The sequence below is a fragment of the Neolamprologus multifasciatus genome, chromosome 7 (genome assembly GCF_963576455.1).
Source record: "Neolamprologus multifasciatus chromosome 7, fNeoMul1.2, whole genome shotgun sequence".
NCBI classification, from domain to species: domain Eukaryota; kingdom Metazoa; phylum Chordata; class Actinopteri; order Cichliformes; family Cichlidae; genus Neolamprologus; species Neolamprologus multifasciatus.
The window spans coordinates 66,979,972-67,002,527 of NC_140445.1; the positions used below are offsets into that span (position 1 = coordinate 66,979,972).

The window sequence follows — 22,556 nt, forward strand, 5'->3', positions numbered from 1 at the left end:
GCTCCGCCCCCACCCGGTCAGACAGAACCGAGGAAGCCTCGAGAATCGATTCACACACAAGCACCTCATCTAATAAACACTGTGTAACCTGTGTTTCTTCTTCTCTCAGTGTTTGTGCAGGCCAACAAGCTCCAGCAACACATCTTTGCCGTCCACGGTCAGGAAGACAAGATCTACGACTGTTCCCAGTGTCCACAGAAGTTCTTTTTCCAGACAGAGCTACAGGTAGGACCTCATTCTATCTCCGTGTTGACATTGACCTCATTTTCCCATCTGTGTACTGTTCCAGGTAAACTAGTAGAATAGTGCAGGCGTCGCTGCAGCACTGTAGTGAATGAACTTTGTGTCCAGGAACTGTACAAGAAGGTGTAATCTTAATGTCCTAAACAAGGCAAACGCTTTTCAGTGTTCCTCAACATCCACTAACTTCAGCACGTCCTGTCCCTCACATCTACTCTTGCACATACTTCCTGTTTATCTCTGCGTTCGTCTGTCCCTCTTTTTCCATCTTTCCTCATGAGGTCTGGCATGCTTCGTGTTATTAGGGTCCAGACACTGAGTGTGTGTGAAAGAGATGAGTGGATATAAGTCACCCCGAGTGGGTCCTGGACCAGCTGTGGCCAGGTCTGTGATGATGTAAACCTTCCTGTCATCGTCCATCTCCTGAAGCCTTTGGCAGCTGAGAAGTCAAACATGGTTACTGTTAGCGGTGAAGCATCGTGACATCGACGTATCTGAGACGTACACGGGATTTAATCCCACATAAAACACTAAATATTTACACTTTGGAGTTTTAATTCGTTTTTGTTTGTGGGTCAGTGTGTCTCCATGAAACCTGCAGAAGCACCATCATCACACGTCTGCTTGGTGCTACTTCCTGTTTCTCTGTTTCATATATTACATCTTTATTGGCCGTCCCCTCCCCCCAGCAATATGTGTATTTATTTATTTATTATGTTGATGTGCTTCATCGATAACTGAGAGAGTCGGCGACAAAACAAAAAGAAAACATTTTGTAATCATGATTATTTGAGTTTGGGCAAGGCCCAGCTACCCTGCACGCACACACACACACACACACACACACACACACAAAATGGCAATGATATAAGGCCAGTGGTGGTGGGCATATGGCTGGCCAGTCCATTTAACAGCAGGGTGACTGCTGGACCCTGTCGGTTAATGTCCACACACACACCGCTCACACCTCCCTCGTTCTCTGCACACACACATGCACATCCACACACACGTGCACACACACGTGCACGCACGCACACACACACACGCACTCTTATACCAGATGATTTCTCTCCTGCCGTCTGACCAGGTCACAGGATCTTCAGAGTGATGAATTGACACGACTGTTGTTTGGTTGTGTGGCGGCGCCGCGGGCAGACGCATGAACGTGTTTGTGTTTAACATTTCCTGTTCATAATTTAATGGTGTTACGAGAAGAAGAAGAACGCGTTTTTAAAATGATTATTTCAGCCCGTCTTTAGTTCACATCAGACTCGTTTCCTTTCTAATCTCACCTCATCATTTCGCCTCACATCGAGCTCCAACATGGATCACAGAAGGTGTCTGCTTCATCACCTTCGCTGAGCTTTCCCAGCTCCTTCCTCCTCTTTGGCTGTTGCACTGGTGCTATATCCATCTTGTTACTCTTTGGTCCTGACCCAAGTGTGTGTGAGTGTGTGTGAAAAGCCAGAGCCTGACCTGCCACAGCTCCACTGCCCCATGGGAGGTCTCTCTAAGTGGGCTAGACAGAAAGGCTGACTGGGGGAGATGGAGAGCTACAACCATGGAGGTTAATGCCACTGCTAGCTGTGTGTGTGCGCGTGGAACTGAGAGGAAGTGGAATAGATGTAATTTGTGTGTATGCGTGCGCGTTTTAATGAGGTACGGATGGATGAAGAAGGCTGGTTGGCCGGCTAGCAAAGGCTTTGGCCTCTTTGAGCCCCTCCGAGGGGCCGTATGATGTCACTCTCTGTTTGCGCACACGTGCACACGCAGTTGCACCCCAAGGGTAATTGCAGCACGGACACGCCGCTGCATCATCCTCTCTCCCTCCTGACTGCACTCTTCAGCCCCTCTCTCCGTCTCTGTCTCTCTCTTTGCATACAAAGTTCTGGCTTCCTCCATCGCTCACATCCTTCTGTCTCTGACACATACATACTCAAATCTTTTCTCCCTTCCCGTCTTCCTCCCTCGCTCTGACTCCCCGCCGCCGTCCCAGAAGAACCAGCCCCTATGCATATTTTAGCCCCTCTCCTCTCTTCCTCTCTTCTGTGCCTCTCCCCAGCGCCCCATAAATAGTGCAGACGTAAGCTGGTAAATAAGAGATGTTTTGGTGTGTCTGTGGGTGTGTAAATAAAAAATGCTGTGGCCCTGATCAGTGAGGTCCTTCTGGATCTCTCTCTGCCTTTACTCCCAGACTTCACAGACGACTTTCTCATTCTCTCAGTTTTCTTTCTTTCTTTTCCTGCTTTGCTCCTTTTTCCTCACTAATTAGCATCACTGTATCTGTGTTAAAGGATGACTTACATTCGCTCCTCTAATAGATGTACATTCTTAAAAACTACCAAACGTAGCTCATACTGGGTGTTAGACTGTGTTATTTCCAGTATTTCATCTCCATCCAAATATGTACATTATGTACAGCAGTCGCATGAATCCTGAAGACTGTATTTCCCTCTTGTGGATGTTTCTAAACAGTCGTTCAGCTCTGTTTCAGCTCTGGCTCCCTCCCTCGCTCCCCGATAGTCATCTTGATCGTCACATTCGTCTTCAGCCTCCAGGGGGTGCTAGACTGCAGCGTCTGCCCTCCGTGCTTCCTTCTCCCCCTCGTTTTGTTTAAATCACCCACTTTTCTCCCCTCATCTGTTTTGCAACATCGTTTCCTTTAGCTCTAGTAAATATTTAAACACTGCTGGATGGGGGAAGCGCTGGTCAGATGAATAGAAAGATGGATGGGGGGGTCCTTTTGCTTGTGTGTTGGTTTCTATACACATATATACACATAGAGTAATGACTGTAATCAGGCAGACAAATGACAGAAATACAGAAGCAGAACTGTAAAGACAAAGAACTCTACAGGTTTTAGGTTTGCAGCGTCACAGATGGTACAGTGCAATGATATTATTGAGTACAGCAGCATGAAGACATCGGTGCAGCTCCTCATCAGGTGCTGCATGCTGGATCTACCTAGAAAGCAGAAAATATGTAAATCTATGCCCTCACAGCAAAACTAATGAAAAAAGCTCTGCTCCTGGTAGTTAATGCAAAGCAAAGAATATCTTGGGAGACGTGTTCACTGCCTGCTGCTGGTATTAGAGCACAATGTGGAATGAGCTGTGTTTAGCAGTCTGTCTGTGAATAATGTTATCTTTGTGTTTGTGTGGATCCGAGAGCCGCACTGTCTCGCTCTGACTGAATTATGGAAAGGTGTGGATGTGGCTGAACTGGCAATAGGGTGCGTGTGTGTGTATGTGTGTGTGTGTCCGTGTGTGTGTGCGTGTGTGTGTGTGTGAATTTGATCCGTAGATCCCTGTGGCGTTCCAGGGGAGCGTACTCAGCTGCCCCACTGCTCACTGGGAGACTCTGTGTTATTAGAATGGGGACCTGGGACACACACACACACACACACACACACACACACACACACACACACACACACACACACACACACACACACACACAGTGATGTCCCTGAATCCCCAGACTTGTTGTTGTTCAGCAGGGAGAAGACACAGAAAGAAAAAGTGATTCAAAACCGAAGAGAGAGGTGGAGAGACAGAGACACAGACGCACAGAGACACAGACACAGAGAGACACAGAGACAGAGAGACACACAGACAGAGACACAGACACAGACACACAGAGACACAGGGACACAGAGACACAGACAGAGACACGGACACAGGGACACAGAGACACAGACAGAGACACAGACACAGAGACACAGACACACAGAGACACAGACAGACACACAGACACACAGACACACAGAGACACAGGGACACAGACAGAGACACAGACACAGACACAGACACACAGAGACACAGGGACACAGAGACACAGACACAGACACACAGAGACACAGACAGAGACACAGACAGAGACACCGACAGAGATACCGACACAGAGACACAGACACACAGAGACACAGGGACACAGAGACACAGACAGAGACACAGACACACAGAGACACAGACAGAGACACCGACAGAGATACCGACACAGAGACACAGACACACAGAGACACAGGGACACAGAGACACAGACACACAGAGACACAGGGACACAGAGACAGAGACACAGACACAGAGACACAGACACACAGAGACACAGACAGAGACACAGACACACAGAGACAGAGACACAGAGACACAGACACACAGAGACACAGAGACAGAGACACAGACACACAGGGACACAGAGACAGACGCACAGAGACAGACACACAGAGAGACAGAGACACAGACACACACAGAGACACAGACACTGAGACACAGACACACAGAGACAGAGAGACAGACACACAGAGACACAGAGACACACACAGAGACACCGACACAGAGACCGACACAGAGACACAGACACACAGACACACAGAGACAGACACACAGACACAGAGACACAGACACAGACACACAGAGACACAGACACACAGAGAGACAGAGACACAGACACACAGAGACACAGAGAGACAGACACACAGAGAGACAGAGACACAGACACACACAGAAACAGAGACACAGACACACAGAGACACAGACACACAGACACAGACACACAGAGAGACACAGACACACAGAGACACAGAGAGACAGAGACACAGACACCAAGAGACACAGACACAGAGAGACAGAGACACAGACACACAGAGAGACAGAGGCAGAGACACAGACACACAGAGAGACAGAGGCAGAGACACAGACACACAGAGACACAGACAGAGGCACAGACACACAGAGACACAGACACACAGAGACACAGAGGGACAGAGACACAGACACACAGAGATAGAGAGACAGAGACAGAGGCACAGAGACAGAGGCACAGAGAGACAGAGGCACAGAGAGACAGAGACAGAGGCACAGAGAGACAGAGACAGAGGCACAGACACACAGAGATAGAGACAGAGACACAGACACACAGAGACACAGACACAGAGACACACAGAGACAGAGGCACAGACACAGAGGCACAGACACACAGAGACAGAGAGACAGACACACCGACACAGAGACCGACACAGACACACACAGAGACAGAGACACAGACACACAGAGACAGAGACACAGACACACAGAGACACAGAGACACAGAGAGACAGACACACAGAGACACAGACACACAGAGACACAGACACACAGAGAGACAGACACACAGAGACACAGAGAGACAGAGACACAGACAAACAGAGAGACAGAGGCAGAGACACAGACACACAGAGACAGACACACAGAGACAGAGAGACAGACACACCGACACAGAGACCGACACAGACACACACAGAGACAGAGACACAGACACACAGAGACAGAGACACAGACACACAGAGACAGAGACACAGACACACAGAGACACAGACACACAGAGACACAGAGAGACAGACACACAGAGACACAGACACAGACACACAGAGACACAGACACACAGAGACACAGACACACAGAGAGACAGACACACAGAGACACAGAGAGACAGAGACACAGACAAACAGAGAGACAGAGGCAGAGACACAGACACACAGAGACAGACACACAGAGACACAGAGACAGAGACAGACACACAGAGACACAGACACAGAGAGACAGACACAGACACACAGAGACAGAGAGACAGAGGCACAGACACACAGAGATAGAGACACAGACACACAGAGACACAGACACACAGAGACAGAGAGACAGAGGCACAGACACACAGAGATAGAGACAGAGACACAGAGACAGACACACAGAGACACAGAGACAGAGAGACAGAGACACAGAGGCACAGAGACACAGACACAGAGACACAGAGACAGAGACACAGAGACACAGAGGCACAGACACAGAGGCACAGACACACAGACACAGAGACACAGAGACACAGAGACAGAGACACAGAGGCACAGACACAGAGGCACAGAGACAGACACACAGAGACACAGACACACAGAGACAGCTGATTACAGTAACACGTCTGCTGATATGACCTCAGCCATTACTGATGTTTAGAGCACAACAATTATTCTGAATAAAAGGCGTTCTTATTATAGTAGTTTAAAGGTTGAAGCAGAAGCAGCTTAAATATGTCAACAGAAATATTTTAAAAGGACAGTCGGAAAAATGTTCCAGTCACCGCCCCCCAGGAAGGATTGAATCCAAATTGTGTCTGTGGCTGTTAACACTGTAGGAGCTTTGTGCAGTCTTCATCGTTACACACATGCAAAGCACATGTTCATGTAGTTCATGTTGCATTTACATAGAAAGATGTCCATGAGGGGGTGAGGGTGCACCTGTACGCGTTCCCGTTTATGCTTTCAGGAATGTCAAATCGTAAAACCGTCAAAGGCATCGGCAGCAGAGTCAGAGGCTGTAGTTACCACCACAAAGTCACTTTGATGTGGTGCGATAAACAAACGGATGCACATGAAGCGGAGCGACAAATACAACGGACACTATGTGAGCCAACGCCTGGAGGGTCCTAACAGCTCGGACCGGGTTCCTGTCATTTGGGGTGTGTGTGTGTGTGCGCGCGTGCGTGTGTGTGTGTGTGTGTGTGTGCGTACATGCGTATGTGTGTGTGCGTGTGACAGGTAAACGGCAGCAATGTGTCATAGAACAGAAGAGGCACTGTAGTGTTGTGCTGTGGCAGATACAGGCTCTCACAAACACACTGCACCTCCATCCATTTGTTGGTCTCTGTAATCTGATTACATTATTACGTCAGCCGTCTTCTCCTCTCGTTCACTCTTCACTGCCTTTACATGTCAAATGGCTCAGAAACATTTTAAGTACGTCTTGACTGCATCACCTAATTGTAGCAGTTTGCAGTTGTTAGAGTCTCCCTGCTCTTTCACTTATTTCATTCACAGAAGTTTCTTCAGCAGGCAGCAGCTGACGAGTCAAACATGTTCAGTTTCCTGTCACACACCAGCAAATATCACAACAGAGAAGCATCACATTTCATCTCCATGTGTCAGCTTTACGGATGTGATTCGTTTTCAGACTAAAAGCCACAGCTGGAGTAACTTTAAATACAGTGGAACTTTATATTTTCTTTATATTGTAACTTTATATTTTATTGGTTACATTGGGAGATTCAGCCTGTTAGATGTTCATTACTTCAGACACGTTTTCTCTCTCTCTGCTCCTCAACACTCAAATAAATGTGACTTTCCTGATTATCTGATATTTATTATAAAAAGCTTCTGCTCCGTCATCTTCATCTGCAGCTTTGCATTCACTCATATCCCCATTTCTTCATCTGTGGCTTCAACCCTTTCCTCTCACCTTTCATCCATGATTTTACGTTAATCTTTGGTCATTTTCTCTTCCTGCTCCTTCAGAGTGCACGATTATCCTCCGGCCCCTCAGGGCCTCGTGGGCTTTGGGCGTGTGCGGTAATACGACCAGCGTGCTCTGCTGAACTGCGAGCGCATGTATCGGCTGAATCGTGTCTGTGCATTTGTTTAACCCCTCCCTTTCCATTTATTTGCTTGTCTGTTGACATTTTGTGTGCGTGCGTGTTAGTGAGGATATTTCTGTGTTTTGTGGTCATCTGGCACTAAACTGCTGCATTCCTCAGCGCTGAGCGCGCTGTGTGCGCGAGGACGAGAGCGATGGTTCGCTTGAAGCAGCACATGTTTGTCTCCGTCATGGTGTGACTCAGATGTGTTGTGCAGTGCTCGGGAATGATCGTTATTTCTGCTGGAGGTGAGGTCACTTCCTACTTTGTGTAACAGCTTCCAGCAGGGAGGCGCCACCTTTGCTGCAAATCTGGTGGAGAGTCAATCGTGTTTGTCTTTGTGTTTGTGCGTGCCCTTCATGCTGTGAGTGTATTTTGGGTTTTGCGTACCGGTCCAAGCCTGGCTGCGTGGGCCAGGAGCAACAGGAGAGGGGACGTCCCCGTGGGAGGAAGAAAGGGAGGGAGCCCTCCAAACAGGACACGGTCAGAGGAGTCACCCTGGGTGTGGTGACAGTGTAGTGGGGGGGCGGTGGTCATCGTGACTTGGAAAGAGGCGGCAGTAAAGGAGGTCTTTCTGATCATTTGACAATCGTGTGTTCTTTACAATAGGAGGAGGAGCTATAGAGAGGTAAGAGCGAGGGATGGAGAAGCAGGAGGAGAGCAGGGAATACATGTTAAGGGCAGGGGGTGCGTTTATTTTTGATCTGCTCAGAGGCAGCATCCTGTCCTGGACAGGTGGGGCTAAAGACGAGCCAGGGAGCAGAGGAAGAGGACTAAGACAGCCCATCTGCTCGTCGCAGACACACAGACGTGGATGTTGTGTGTCTGTGCTGTTGGAAGAGTGTCAGCAGCTAAAAATACACCAAGAAGAGCACAAAACACCGAGGTGATTTTTCATTTGGTGTTAAAAACAGCAACAGAGACGGGGCGCACACACACACACACACACACACAGACACGCACACACACACACACACACAGACACACACACAGACACGCACACACACACACACACAGACACACACACAGACACGCACACACACACACACACAGACACACACACAGACACGCACACACACACACACAGACGCACAGACACACACACACGCACACAGACGCACACACAGACACGCACGCACAGACACACACACGCACACACACAGACACAGACACACACAGACACACACACACACACACACAGACGCGCACACACACACACACAGACGCGCACACACACACACACGCACAGACACACGCACACAGACGCACACACACACGCACACAGACGCACACACACACAGACGCACACACACAGACGCACACACACACAGACGCACACAGACACACACACAGACACGCACACACACCCACACAGACGCACACACACGCACACAGACACACGCACGCACAGACACGCACGCACACACACACAGACACAGACACGCACGCACACAGACACAGACACGCACGCACGCACACACACACAGACGCACACACACACAGACGCACACACAGACACACACAGACACACACACACAGACGCACGCACAGACACACACAGACACACGCACGCACGCACGCACAGACACACACACACGCACACAGACGCACGCACAGACGCACGCACAGACACACGCACGCACGCACAGACACACACACACACACACACACAGACACACACAGACGCACGCACGCACAGACCCACACACACAGACATACACACACAGACACACACACACGGCGTTGTTCCAGCAGCAGTGCTTCCTCTTCCTGTGACTCACACACTTGGCACCTGCTTGTCAAAGTGCACCTGTGACATCATCAAGTGTGCGATCGTACCTGCAAGTTTGACTCTGACTGATTGAGCCAAAAGAAACGGTGCAGCTGCACAGGCTGACCGGGCTGAACAACCATCACGCGCCCGTGCATACACGTACATATTAGAGACGGCGGTGGCGCTCCTCCCCCCTCTATAACTCAACACAAAGGCACCCCCCCATTTTTGTGTGTGCGTAATGGTGTAGGCAGCAGATAGGATTAGATTTGCTCTTATCTCTATCTGTTCCCCTGTGTGTGTGTGTGTGTGTGTGTGTATATTCTAGTTTTCTGTTCTGCTTGTTTTTGTTTTTTCCTTGGAGTGTGTGTGTGTGTGCGTGTGTGTGTGTGTGTGTACATGTGTACATGCATGTGGCCTTAGCCGTGAGTGCAGTCTATGAATCTGTTCCTGTTTGTGTGTGTCAGCGTGGGTAATGCGACAGGGCCATATTTCCCCCGGGCCCGTGGCTCTGCAGGCTTTAGCCTCGCTCTCTCTGAGCAGTTTGACAGTCCTGTATCGACTGGGCCGGCCTGGATTCTTGCTGCGTCTCCAATGTCCTCGGTTAAAAGATCAAATAAAATTCTGAATTCACATGCATTTTAAATCAAACCTTTCAGGAAATTTGCAGTAAAATACACCAAAATGTAAAAAACCAGCTTAAAAACTTTTACATAACGACTTTTGCTTTTATTTATGCCGTCCTCGTTGTTTCCTCAGTTTAAATTTTTTTTATTATAATTAAAATATTATAAATTACTGTGACTACAAATGTCGGTTCAGCTGTTTCACTTTAAAACGTTCCTAAAATTTAGGGGACAAACTCTCTTCCAGCTTTTATTCTGAAAATATTCTTTTATTCTGAAAATAACACAGGTGGAGTTTCTTGGTAAACATCCTCATTCTCTCCACTCGCACCTTCTTCTGTCACCCTCTGTCTGTGGAATATTTCAATTACTCTGCTGTAGAGCAGATCTCACACTGTGACACACACATGCACACACACACACACTGATTGATTACAGGGCTGCATAATCGATAGCAAGCCCCTGACTACTGTGTAAATGAAGAGGAGTTGTCGGGGAGTGTGTCGTGCGAAGCGTGTCAGACTGTCATCCCTTCATTTCCTTCCTCCCTGATGCCTCCCTCTCTGTTCTTTCCTCCTTTCCTTGCTCCTCTCCTTTGGTCTATTTGCAGCAGTCCTTCGCAGCGCCGTGAGGCCCTCTGGGGAGCGACCGCAGCCTCCTCCCTCTGTTCCTCCCTCCTTGTCCTCTGTCCTTCCTTTTCATCCGTTTCTCCATCTACAAATCAATACAGCAGCAGTTGGACCTGAGGGAAAACACTCTGTCTTTTCCTCTTTAGCTCCATTCTGCTTTCCTTGTTCCTAGTTTTGATCCTCCTACAACCGGATCATATTTACTTTTCTTCCTCGTCTCCACTCCCCTTTTAATGTCTCATATACGGCCTCATATATGAGACAATAACCAGATATGCACCTTATGAAATGAACCAGTGAACACTGGACACATGAGCAGTGGACAAATTCTCCTCTCTGTCATGTAAGGAGGAGTTAGCCTGACCTCTTCTGGTGGGAAGAGGAAATGCAGCCAGGCAGAGAGGCAGAGGACGAGCGAGGCCGCAGTAGCTGGGCGGAGAGAGAGAGAGAGAGAGAGGAGGGTTTCTCTATCATAATGGGGTCAGTGGCTCCCAGTGAGCTCTCCCTCCTCACGAGAGTCCTTCACACACACACACACGCACACACACACACACACACTTGTTTTTCACTGTCCCGTTCGTTATATTCCTCATATGCTCATCCATTTCTGTGAAACCCTGTATGTGTGTGTGTGTGTGTGTGTGTGTGTGTGTGTGTGTGTGTAGGGCATTAATACCCTTTGCTTTGCTCTGGACAGGGTAGCTTGGCCTCTAAAGCCGAGTGACAGAGACTCTTAAACGCACATACACAGAAACGCACATACACAGTCATACAGCACACGCATAGCCTCTCTCTCCCACTTTCTCTCTCACACACACACACACACACACAGACACACACACACCAAAGGGCTCAACAAAACATGCACAGCAAGATAAGGGCCATAGAATGACAAATAAGTATTTATCAACCCCAAAGCACGTATAATCCTTCACATTTCTGTCCCCATCCTCATCCTCGCCTCGCTGTTCCCTTCACCCCCCCATCCCCCCCCCATCCCCTCCTCTTTTTTGTCCTTTTTTTCTCTCCATAGTGCGGCCTATCTGTGAGACACAACGATTAATCTGAGAAAGCTGCTTTTAGTGGTGGGTAGGGGTGGGGGCGTTGATTGGGAAGATCTCACTGGGAATTGTATGTTTGTGTGTGTGTGTGTGTGTGTGTGTGTGTGTGAAAAGTTCACAGGGAGAAAGCGGTAACATCCAGGGAAAATGAAGAGGAGGAAAAAATCCTAGTGGAATTTTCTCTGATACACGCATCTCCAAAAAAATCTTTCCAGTCATCTCCCCACACACACACACACACACACAGACACACACACACACACACACACACACACACACACACAGACACAGCTCTAGATGTTTTGCTAAATTCCAAAACGGGCAAATCCAGATTATCAGGAGTTGAGTTTGTATCTGATGTGGAGCAGAGGACGCACTCTGCATGTGTGTGTTCATGTTCACAAAGCATGTTTCTGTGTGTGTTTAACACCCCCAGTGAGAGTTGTGCACGCTCCAGCTTACCTTTACGTGTGCATCTAGTTTTCCATTAAGATAAACTGTGCCGTACATCCACCGTCGTGCTGCTCAGCCTCAGTTCGTCGTCTCGGTTTTCACCTCGAGGTCACGTCTTCAGTCTCTCTTTGAGCTGGTGTGAATTTTCGAGCCCGTTCTCACTCCCGAGGTGTAACATGCCGACGTTTTGTCACGTCCCGCGGCGTTCCTGAGGAACGCGAAAGGAGACCTTTGGCGTTCTTATGGTACGCGGCGGGTTATGGCTGAAATCCAGTGCAATGACGCTCCCGCGGTAATAGACGTTCCAGCCCTGTATTCCAGCCCTAAACCTAACCTTATCCCTAGCCCTAACCATAACCTTTTTCCTGACCTTAACCAGGACTTTAATGATGTTAAATAGCGTGTTTATAAGCGATTTGAAGAAAAAGAGCGAACATGTGTAGATTGAGTCCATATGGTTCTCATATTTCCTCATTTTTCCGAGGTCGTCATTCAGGAACGTGGTGGGTAGCCGAAAACGTAATATGTTGACGATTTGTCACCTAGCGTAAAATGTGACGCTTTGGGAGTGAGAACGTGTTGGAATTTTCATGTTGAAAGAAAGTGTATTTTTCTTTTTGCATTGTGATGATGTATTGATGTGAATGTGTCTCCGAGTCATGGCGACACTTGCTGTAAAATATGAATCTCACTATGAAAAGCCACGAGGGTTTCAAGGCCTGCTAAACAACCGAGGCGCTCCACATACTGCACGGTCTCGAGTTGGTCCTGTTTTCTACTCCATCTGCAGAAACGTCGGATCTGTTGTTGATCTATTGTTGGCGGAGCCGCGTGTTGAGCTCGGTGTTTAAATTGCTCTCAAACTGCCATTTTTCTTTTCCCTCACTTGTTTCCCGTTAGCACATGTGAGGCTGCAGCGACCGGTACGTCGCAGAGTCGTTTCTCGTCTTTCGTCAACCTACGTACGGAGCGGCGAGGAGGCCTCGCTGTCTGTGCTGTGGGAGGCAGTTGTGTTTCTGCTCTATTATTGGGTGGGGGGGCAAGTGGAAAGCACTCCGCTCATGTAGCCCATTATTTCTCTCATCATGTGTTCTCACTTTTTCTCCCTGTCTCCCCCTCTCGCCCTCTCCCTGCAGAACCACACACTGAGTCAGCACGCGCAGTGAGACCGAGGCTCGGCAGGATCTCGCAGCTCAGCCGGGGCCCCCGACCCAGAGCCGGCGGGGGACCCCCATCTCCACATCACAGCCAATCAAAGTGTCATTTGCTACTCACATGTAAAACTCTAACGATCGCGCCACTGGGCGCGGCTATTAGGAGCAGCGGGGGAAAGGAATATTAATGGGATATGCTATTAAATAAAGAAAGGAGAAAGTGGGTGAGGAAAGCAGTGAGCGCTCGCTGAAGGAAAGAGAACCAAGGTATTGTACGTGCAGTATTTTTTATTGTCCCGCCAAAACCCCCACCAGCTTCTTTGTCCTCCCCCCTCCCACCAATCACTCCCCAGGTCAATTTATTTTATTTTTTAATGAATAGAAAAGGAAAAAAGCAAGAAAACAGCCTTTGTTTTGGGATTTTTTGTTTTGTTTTTTCATAGACTGTAGACTTTCTCGTCCCCTCAGTCGCTTATTGTATTCTACTTCATAGGTGCCGTTTCCTTTGATTTTTCCTTTTCCACTTCTTTGCTTTTGTTTCATTTTTGTACCTTTCATTTCTTGCAGTAAGTAGGTACTTGTGCTGTGTTGTGATTGTTTGCCAGTCGTAATATTCCTAAACCGCCACCTAAAACGATCCTTTTTATGATTATTGTTATATATATTTTTCCTTTTTGTAATTACTATGAAAACAAAAAGACATGAAAACAAAAATAAAGTGCAGAAAACCATACAGATGTTTCTGTTTTTGGATTGGGTTTTCCAGTCTCTATGGGGCCTATAATGGTTATTGTAAAAAATAAATATCATCGATTTCAATGCGTCTGGTCAACGACTGCTTTTTGAATGTGAATTAACCAGATTGCAATAATCTAGTACAGAAAAAAGATGAAAGGAATAAATAAATGACAAATAAAGAATTGCTGTGTGATGTGATTTATGAGTTTGCTTGGGTGCCGTATTTGCTGATATTGCGACACTGAGAGTGACCAAGAGCTGCGCTGGAGACGATGCAGCCGTTCAGCTCGGCGCACAAAGACAAGCGACTACGGCATAATCTGAATCTGAACCAAAGGAATATGATGGCCTTTATCGTTATGCTCGGGCACGAGGTGATAGCTGGACTGATCACACCTGGCAACAATCCTCTGTGATAGATCTGTTTGAAAAAAGGCGCAGTGGACCATCTGTGTCGAGTTTCATCTAAGGTTGCGCACACAAGAACGAGGTTTGTGATAAAACACTTATCAACAGCAGCAGCGCGCATTTTAAGACAATTAGCCCGACACGGTTGAGAATCATACACCTCTCACTGGTGATGACCAGGTACAGATATTGTGGTTTGGTGCGTGTGACTCGAGCATGCATTGTGTGTGTCTCGAGCATGCAGTGTGTGACTCGAGCATGCATTGTGTGTGTCTCGAGCATGCAGTGTGTGTCTCGAGCGTGCATTGTGTGTGTCTCGAGCGTGCAGTGTGTGTCTCGAGCGTGCATTGTGTGACTCGAGCATGCATTGTGTGTGTCTCGAGCGTGCAGTGCGTGTCTCGAGCATGCATTGTGTGTGTCTCGAGCATGCATTGTGTGTGTCTCGAGCGTGCAGTGTGTGTCTCGAGCGTGCATTGTGTGACTCGAGCATGCATTGTGTGTGTCTCGAGCATGCAGTGTGTGTCTCGAGCGTGCAGTGTGTGTCTCGAGCGTGCATTGTGTGTGTCTCGAGCATGCAGTGCGTGTGGGCTGAAAGAATGGGACAACGAGGCCGAAGGCTCCGTTCAAAAAGCGCCGTGGAGCCGTTCACTCTGCACCTCGTACCGGCTGCACTGACAGTTGAACACATCTGCTTTCATCAAGCTTTTCCTCTGCTGACCCACGGGGACTTTTTACAATGGAGTTGATGTCTGTTGAAATCATGTAGCACTGTGCAAAAGTCTTGAGTTGCCCCTCATTTCTTTATATTTGTACTGAAACATAAATATAAATATACTCTGTTTGGGATCATTGTTGTGCTAAAATGTTTAGTCAGATTCTTTCTTTCTTGCATGATGGATCAAAATCTGGCTGCACTTTTCTGCATTGATCATTCAAACAGCTTCCCCAACATCAGCCCCAAACCACGCCCGATCCTCCACCCACAGTTATAGTTCTCTTATGATCCCCTCCCTCCAATATTTTGAACACAGATGAATTACTCCATAAGATCTGTAGCCACAAGTTTCAGCCTGGCTCTCGTGTAATCTGGCACACCTCAGCCTTCATGTGCTCCTTCCTTATGGATGGCTTCTTCACAGCCACCCTCCCACTGAGACCGTTTCTGATGAAGAGGAGATGGATCAGCTGAAGGGCCAGATGCGTCTCTCTGAATCCACGTCAGGTCTTTGCTGAATTTTCTCTCATGACTTTCAGATATTGTTCACCTGGTGCAAATATTCTCTTAGACATGCCACTTCTTCTTTTTCCTCCAACTGTCCAGGTCGTTCATATTTTTTGAAGGGCAAACTGCACATCACGCTGAGATAGAGCAGGTGTTTAGCTAATAGTTCTTTGGGAATCACCTTGTTGGTGCAACACTTCTACTTTATGCCTGTCAGTCTGTTGTCTTTTGCATCTTTTCAGATTTTTCCAGGTGTTTCTGCACCAGGGCACTAGAAACAACGTGCCTAATGTTGTTATGTGAAGACACAACACTGGTTCATCCTTTCAATTAACTGCTTTTTATGCTCTAAACAAACAAAAATCCAGCAGGAGGACTGAATATGAGTGAAAAAGCAGCTGATGTCTAGAACTTCGAAAGACTTTCAAAAAGAAAGGTTCATCATTTTTTCACTTCTAGTTGATATTAGTAATGCAGTAACGTTTCATAAACTTTGGACAGTTTTGTTTCCTTATTAGAATAACTGCACTTGAAGCCAGCATTAAAAATGTCTCCAGAAATAATCCAATGGGTGACAGGCAGTGTTGGGAAGGTTACTTTTAAAATGTATTCCATTACAGATTACAGATTACATGTCCCAAAATGTATTCTGTAACGTATTCCGTTACGTTACTCAATGAGAGTAACGTATTCTGAATACTTTGGATTACTTAATATATTATCATGCTGTTTACAACTACATGAATGTACTATTGCTGTGATTTATTACTGTTACTGAAGGTCCGCGGCTCCGAACCGTAGTAAAGGGACCTCTGGCTAATACGGTGGGTTCTGTGTCGGCTCGTAGCTGAAAACTAGCTTTACTTTGTTGTCTGGGTCAACTTTGCTAGCAGAGACAGAGAGAGGCGTTGAAAGGCTGCTCCAACAGAACTTATTGTTTCAGAGGAAAACACGAACACGGTGTACAGTCGAGTCTTAATAGCTTACTTACAACTGGGCTCGTCAGGCTCTCTTCTTGGCTGCAGTGGTTATTATTATATTTACATGCTTCCAGCTCCCGTTTCTGCTCGATGACAGCTCGTACTTTTCCTTTTTCTCCCTCCCTCGCTCACAGACACATAACGTGTATGGCAGTCCATTCTCCCTGCAGCACGGACTACACTGCCTATGATGCTACATTCTTTAGAGCTATACCTGTAGCATTCTGCCTGTTAGCTTAGCACAACAACAACAACAGGCCTCTCTCACCCAGGAAACACGCAGAGAGAGAGAGCGTCACCCTGTAACCATGGTAACCGTAACGCTGCCTGGAACAACAGAACGTAGCTGTCAAACAAAACCCAAACAGTCCTGACCCGCCACAATATGAAACAGGGAAGTACCGCCGTGTAATCCATTTATTTCAACAAAGTAACTGTATTCTAAATACCACCTTTTTAAACGGTAACTGTAACGGAATACAGTTACTCATATTTTGTATTTTAAATACGTAACGGCGGTACATGTATTCCGTTACTCCCCAACACTGGTGACAGGCATGGGCGTAGATTTGGCATGGACGGCAGGGACATGTCCCCACCAATGCCAGCGATTATTGAATTGTCCCCACCAATAATTTGATCTCTTCTTGTAAAGACAAACAATCCCGATAGAAAGAATAAACGATCTGTCAGCATCTCATTCACCCAGCGGAGCAGAAAGAGTTAAATTACGTCCTCTACTGGAGTCCTAGTCATGTGACAAATATGGCCAATGTGATTGGCTGAGCCTTTCAGGGAGCTCTGTTTAGTTTCAGCAGCGGCAAACCTGCTGCGAGGAGGAGAGGAGGACGGCAGCAAAGAGGAAGAATCTGGATATAAGAAAGTGTTTTTCAAAGAAACCTGTAAGTCACTTAAAGTCAAGTTCACTCATAAAATGTGTCACAATAACGTTACAGCTATGCTAGGCTTTGGCCCACATCAGTCTAAAACTGTAACCATGAATAACGTGTTTGGGAAACTAACTGCACAACAGCAGCACTATTAGTTCTCTCAGTCTCAGAGCAGCATTTCTAATTTTGATTGAAGCTGTCAGAGAAAACGGAGCCTCGAGCAGCAGGATATTAGTTTACAGAGGCTGTTAAAGTTATATGTCTAACGTTAAAATGTTGGTGACACAATAATTTCATCCTAATGGCACTGACGTATTCATAGGGTTCATTTTTGAGACAAAATATCATGAGGTAGTCATGATATGCAAATATCCACCTTGTAGTGCAGTTTGCACAGTTTTAAAATGCACTCAGCCTACAAACATTACTGATGAGTCAAGATCTGCACAAAGTGACAGAAACACTGAAGCAGCTCCACATTTTATTCTTATTGTCATGTTTGTCCTGTTTGTCAGCTGACAGAGGCAGCTCTGCCATGTTGTAGCTCAGAGGTGAAGAGGTCACAGGTGACTGATGATGATTTGGTGCTGTAGATTAACTAGTATTTATTATCATGACAATTGTTAGGCTGCTGATGTAAATTGATTCATTAGTGTTTATTTGACAAAGAATGTGAATTGACACGTCTCACTTTTTATATAGCACGAATCAATGTGTTATTTTATCAGGTGACAGTATGTCCTAGTGCAGTCAGAGGGGAGGAGCCAGGGTCAAAGGTGAGGCACATCAGGCACAGAATAATAATTTAATCTGAGGATAAAACGCCCTTGGTGACAGGTCAAGAGTGCAGGCACAGTCGCTACAGAGTCATGCTGCTGTAATACAGGCTAAAGCATAAACCTCTGTATGCATCACTGAGGGTCAGCGGACACGGTGTTCCTAAAAAGACAATATTGTGCCTGATTACTGTTCATCAAGTCTGTGACCAGAGAAGGCAGTAATGTTTCGTCATCTCGTTTATGTTCTTTTTAAAAATGACACAGTTCAGTATTAACCTGACTTTGTGATACAGCGATGAACTGTGACACTACAGAACTGCACCCAGAGCAGAGCTGAGGGACTGGAGATCACTCACTCATCCTTATGCCACCATGAACACTTTCAGTTTTACTTCTAAAAGACTCACTGGGATGTGGTTTGTATGCCCACATATATGTTCTCCTTTTGTCAGCAAACAAACTAACGGCGTTTTTTTTACCATTACCACAGATGATTAACTAATGGGAGAACTCCATTACAGCACAGATGGTAGGAGCCACGTGCCAATGGGAAAGGCTTTTAAAAACTTTAGTTTCACTTTAAAATGAATAGAAATAATATGAAATAACTAATAAGTAACAAGAGGCATTTTGAGATGCACACACACGCGCACGTTTCCACTCTTTTTTCATAAGAAAAACAAACAAACAAACATATCTATATCTGTCCTATTATTAGCTCCTGAATGTCTGGCTGATTGTTACCTTAAAACTACCGCATTTGTTCCTGCACTAGGACAGGCCCGTCCATCACAGGGCTAACACAGACACAATCATTTACACCCAGTTTATGACCTGAGGCGCACATGTTAAGACGGGATGAAGCCAACACATCCACAGATGCTGACACCCTTACAACCGCTGCGCCATCATCAGTGCTACAACACCAGTTAAAACAATTATAACGTGTGTATTTAAAGACACATGATCTACAGTCTCCTGTGAACCTGCAGGTACTTTCACTTTGTGACATCGCTGCCAAACGCAGACGGTCCCTAACGCTGACGACAGCTCAACTCTGAGGACCTGTTTTTTTCAGCGGAGGCACAAATAAAGTTTGTTTACCAGAACACTTGGAGCTAAACCGCGGTACATTTAACCGTCTGGTTGTCGTGTGGTGCACGTTCACAGCAGTGGCGGGCACAGTGAAATAGGTCCGTGTGTATTTCCGGGTGGCACGAGGCTGCTCCGGTAACATCCCAGCTAGCATCAATTGGTGAGCCTACCTCCTCCGCTCGGTCGCCGCGACAGCCGGAGGCCGTGACACTATCGCCCGGGACAGCTCCACGGTGGATGTCTTGTAGCTGAAAGCCCAAAGCGGGGAGAGTCATGGCGGCGTCGCTGCTCTCCGAGACCGACATCAGGCACCGGTCCATGGCGGAGGAGGATCCGAACGGCAACGAGCACGGGGCGGCTGCACGCAGCGCGGCGCCTCGCTGGGGACCGCAGCACGCCGGGGCCCGACAGCTAGCACGGCTGTACTCGCCAGGTAAAAGCGTCGTTGTCGTCCTCGGTGGTGTTAGTGCTGGTGTGGCTTACTGTCTGTGTGCATCAGCGGAGGCCTGACAGCCCACAGTGCGACATCAGAGCAGCCAGACGCGGGGATGATGATGATGATGGTGGTGGTGATGGTGATGGTGGTGAGGGTCACTATTTTGATGGCAGTCCCGTTAACAAACTTAACATGTAATTAACGACTAATTACTACAAAGACTGCAGCAGACAGTGAAGTATTGCATTAACATACTGTGAAGGCCTAATGTCTAAAGGTGGGGGGCACAGGTTTCAGCTGACTGACCCCCCCACCATGCTCACATGGTTGAAGTCTGCTGGAGGACGCTCACAGTCAGCAGCCTCACTCAGATATGTTGCAGGGAAGCCAACCTTTGATTCAGCCCAGCAGAGGGGTCGGTGTACCTCTGTCTCAGGCCTCTGTTAGGCTCGTGGTGGCGCTCACGTTGATCCGCTCAGAGACGTTTATGCATGTTAACAAACCTCAGACTTCAACATTTTCTTACTGAAGGCCCACTCAGTCAGGGAGTGTGTTCCTATCCATGCTTTCAAAGTGAAATGTCCTGCACGGGTAGGTGGGTGTCAGTGACCGACCTCCCGTCTGTTCACGTCACTTCTTGCCCCATGATTACAAGCTTGTACATGTAAGTGAAGAGTGATCAAAGGACAATCTGTCACCATTTAGGCTTCCCACAACTAAACGAATATGATCGAATGACGTGTGTCAATGAAAGCTTAAAGTTTCCTGGATGGCGACTGGATAAGACGGATACACAACAGAGCATCGAAACAAAAATCACAGCTAAAGGTGAAGAACTCGAAGCAGATCGCCATCCGTTGTTTGGAAATACTTTGAATTTATGGGAAGTGACCAAGCAAGATGAAATAATGTGCAAAGATTGCTGTGGGTCTGCAGAGCAACACGACTAAGTCACACACCACTGACTGCAGTGCAACAAATGCATTAAAGCCAAGAAAAACACTGCGGTGGTTGCTAATGTGAAAAGTCCAACATCAGCCAGTGCAGCTCGTCAGCGCGTCCATCCAGCTCACACAGATGCACTGAAATCACCAAAGCAGCTGCATCTCCTCTGGCCAACGTGTCCAGCATAAGTGTCCAGCAAACACGGTGAGGGATGAAGACTTCTGGAAAATGGACACAGGAGTGGGAATACTTACTGTACACAAAACACTGGGAAAAGAGAAGGCCGTCAAACGTTCCTACTTAGTCACATGCATCATGTAGGTACAATGAGCGGGGTGCAAAACTTTATCTCCTGCTTTTAGTAGATGATAAATTCATTATTTGTAGAGTACGGATTTATTTTACTGCAGAGATGCATCAGCAGGTGTGTCCCACTACATGGCAAACGTATGTTTGTGTGACAGTAAAACATTTTGTCACTAAAATCAGTGGATTGTGATGAAAAAGCGTATCATCATCACACATCGTGCAGCCTGAGCGGTGATGCAGGCCTTCAAACCCATTCTGTGTTTTTCTGTTTTGCTAAAGGTGAAAAATATTTTGGAAGAAGGGACGAGCTAACGCCTGGATGCAAGCGTTAGAAGGCGTAACCATCGTCAACATGGCGTCATGCTTTGGCCTGAATCAAAGGGGACTTATCTTATACTTAATCATTTAATTCACTTCAGCACTTTTGCTCCTTTAAGCAAACGTGTTTCTAATAGGCGTCATGTTTAACCCTTTAAAGCCGGTCAGAGCGGGCACGCTCCGTTTTGCGTAACTACTTTTAAATCCCGGTAGCTCTGCAACCACGTGAGCTAGCGCAATAATTGTTTTTGCATATGAAACCGGAGGAGTTGTACTTACATCTTATGCCATCAGCTTGTCCTCGGTCACAGTTTCCTTCCACATATAGTTTTGCAAAAACTGCATAAAAAACACTTGCAGCAACAAAAACATAATATTCCAGAAACACGCTTTGCCGATCCGATCAGCTGTTTGTAACACTTCCTAGCCAGAGCGAACTATCGCATGTCCTCCATGACCTGCCCAAAACCGGAAGTGACGTCATTTTTGTGGAAATGTAGTTTTTTACCATCAGGGCCTCATGAGCCTATACTGGTGTTTTTAAAAGTTATGTTTGACTTTATGACTTTCTGTGTGGTTTCTGGGATGCTTAGGACTCATATTGCACTGCTGGAAATAGTTTATTTTGATGCATATGCTGCTTTTTTGCAAATTTGCACTATAATATTTATTTTCGTTTTTCCTGCAGTGTATAAAAATTGGTGTATTTCAAAAATAAAACTATGAAGACACTCAAAATAAATTTCCTGTGGTGGGAAACTATTTTGTGCAACTTTTTTGTATTTACAGTTTTGAGGGATAAGCCTCTTAAATTTCTCTAACTAGAAATATATGTTAAAAAAACAAAAACGATTTTACATTTTTTTGTAGTTTATTGCACTTTTTTGCAGTTTATGTAACTACTATGCACTTAATGCAGACATATTATTAAAATCTGGGCTATAATGGTTGTATTGATGTATAGCAACTTGAAATGCTCCCAAAAATGGCTCCACAGCATGTAAACATATAATATAAGCTCTGGCGGACTTGGTTCTATGGTAGGTCTTAAAGGGTTAA

The 22,556-nt window shown here is 46.7% G+C and overlaps 2 protein-coding genes across 8 annotated transcripts in view; both read left to right on the forward strand.

Annotated features, from left to right (window-relative positions):
• Positions 1–14,297, forward strand: part of znf423 (zinc finger protein 423) — a 137,295-nt gene extending 122,998 nt beyond the window's left edge. For all 7 annotated transcript variants that reach the window (XM_085164775.1, XM_085164780.1, XM_085164774.1 and 4 more), the window contains 2 exons: positions 110–225; positions 13,360–14,297. In XM_085164775.1, coding sequence (XP_085020901.1) covers positions 110–225; positions 13,360–13,389 — 146 coding nt within the window. In that variant the 3' untranslated portion in view covers positions 13,390–14,297. The remainder of the gene's footprint in view (positions 1–109; positions 226–13,359) is intronic.
• Positions 14,298–18,330: 4,033 nt separating this feature from the next.
• peds1a (plasmanylethanolamine desaturase 1a) overlaps positions 18,331–22,556 on the forward strand; it is a 50,326-nt gene continuing 46,100 nt past the window's right edge. Inside the window, exon 1 of the mRNA XM_085164790.1 lies at positions 18,331–19,922. Coding sequence (XP_085020916.1) covers positions 19,763–19,922 — 160 coding nt within the window. The 5' untranslated portion in view covers positions 18,331–19,762. The remainder of the gene's footprint in view (positions 19,923–22,556) is intronic.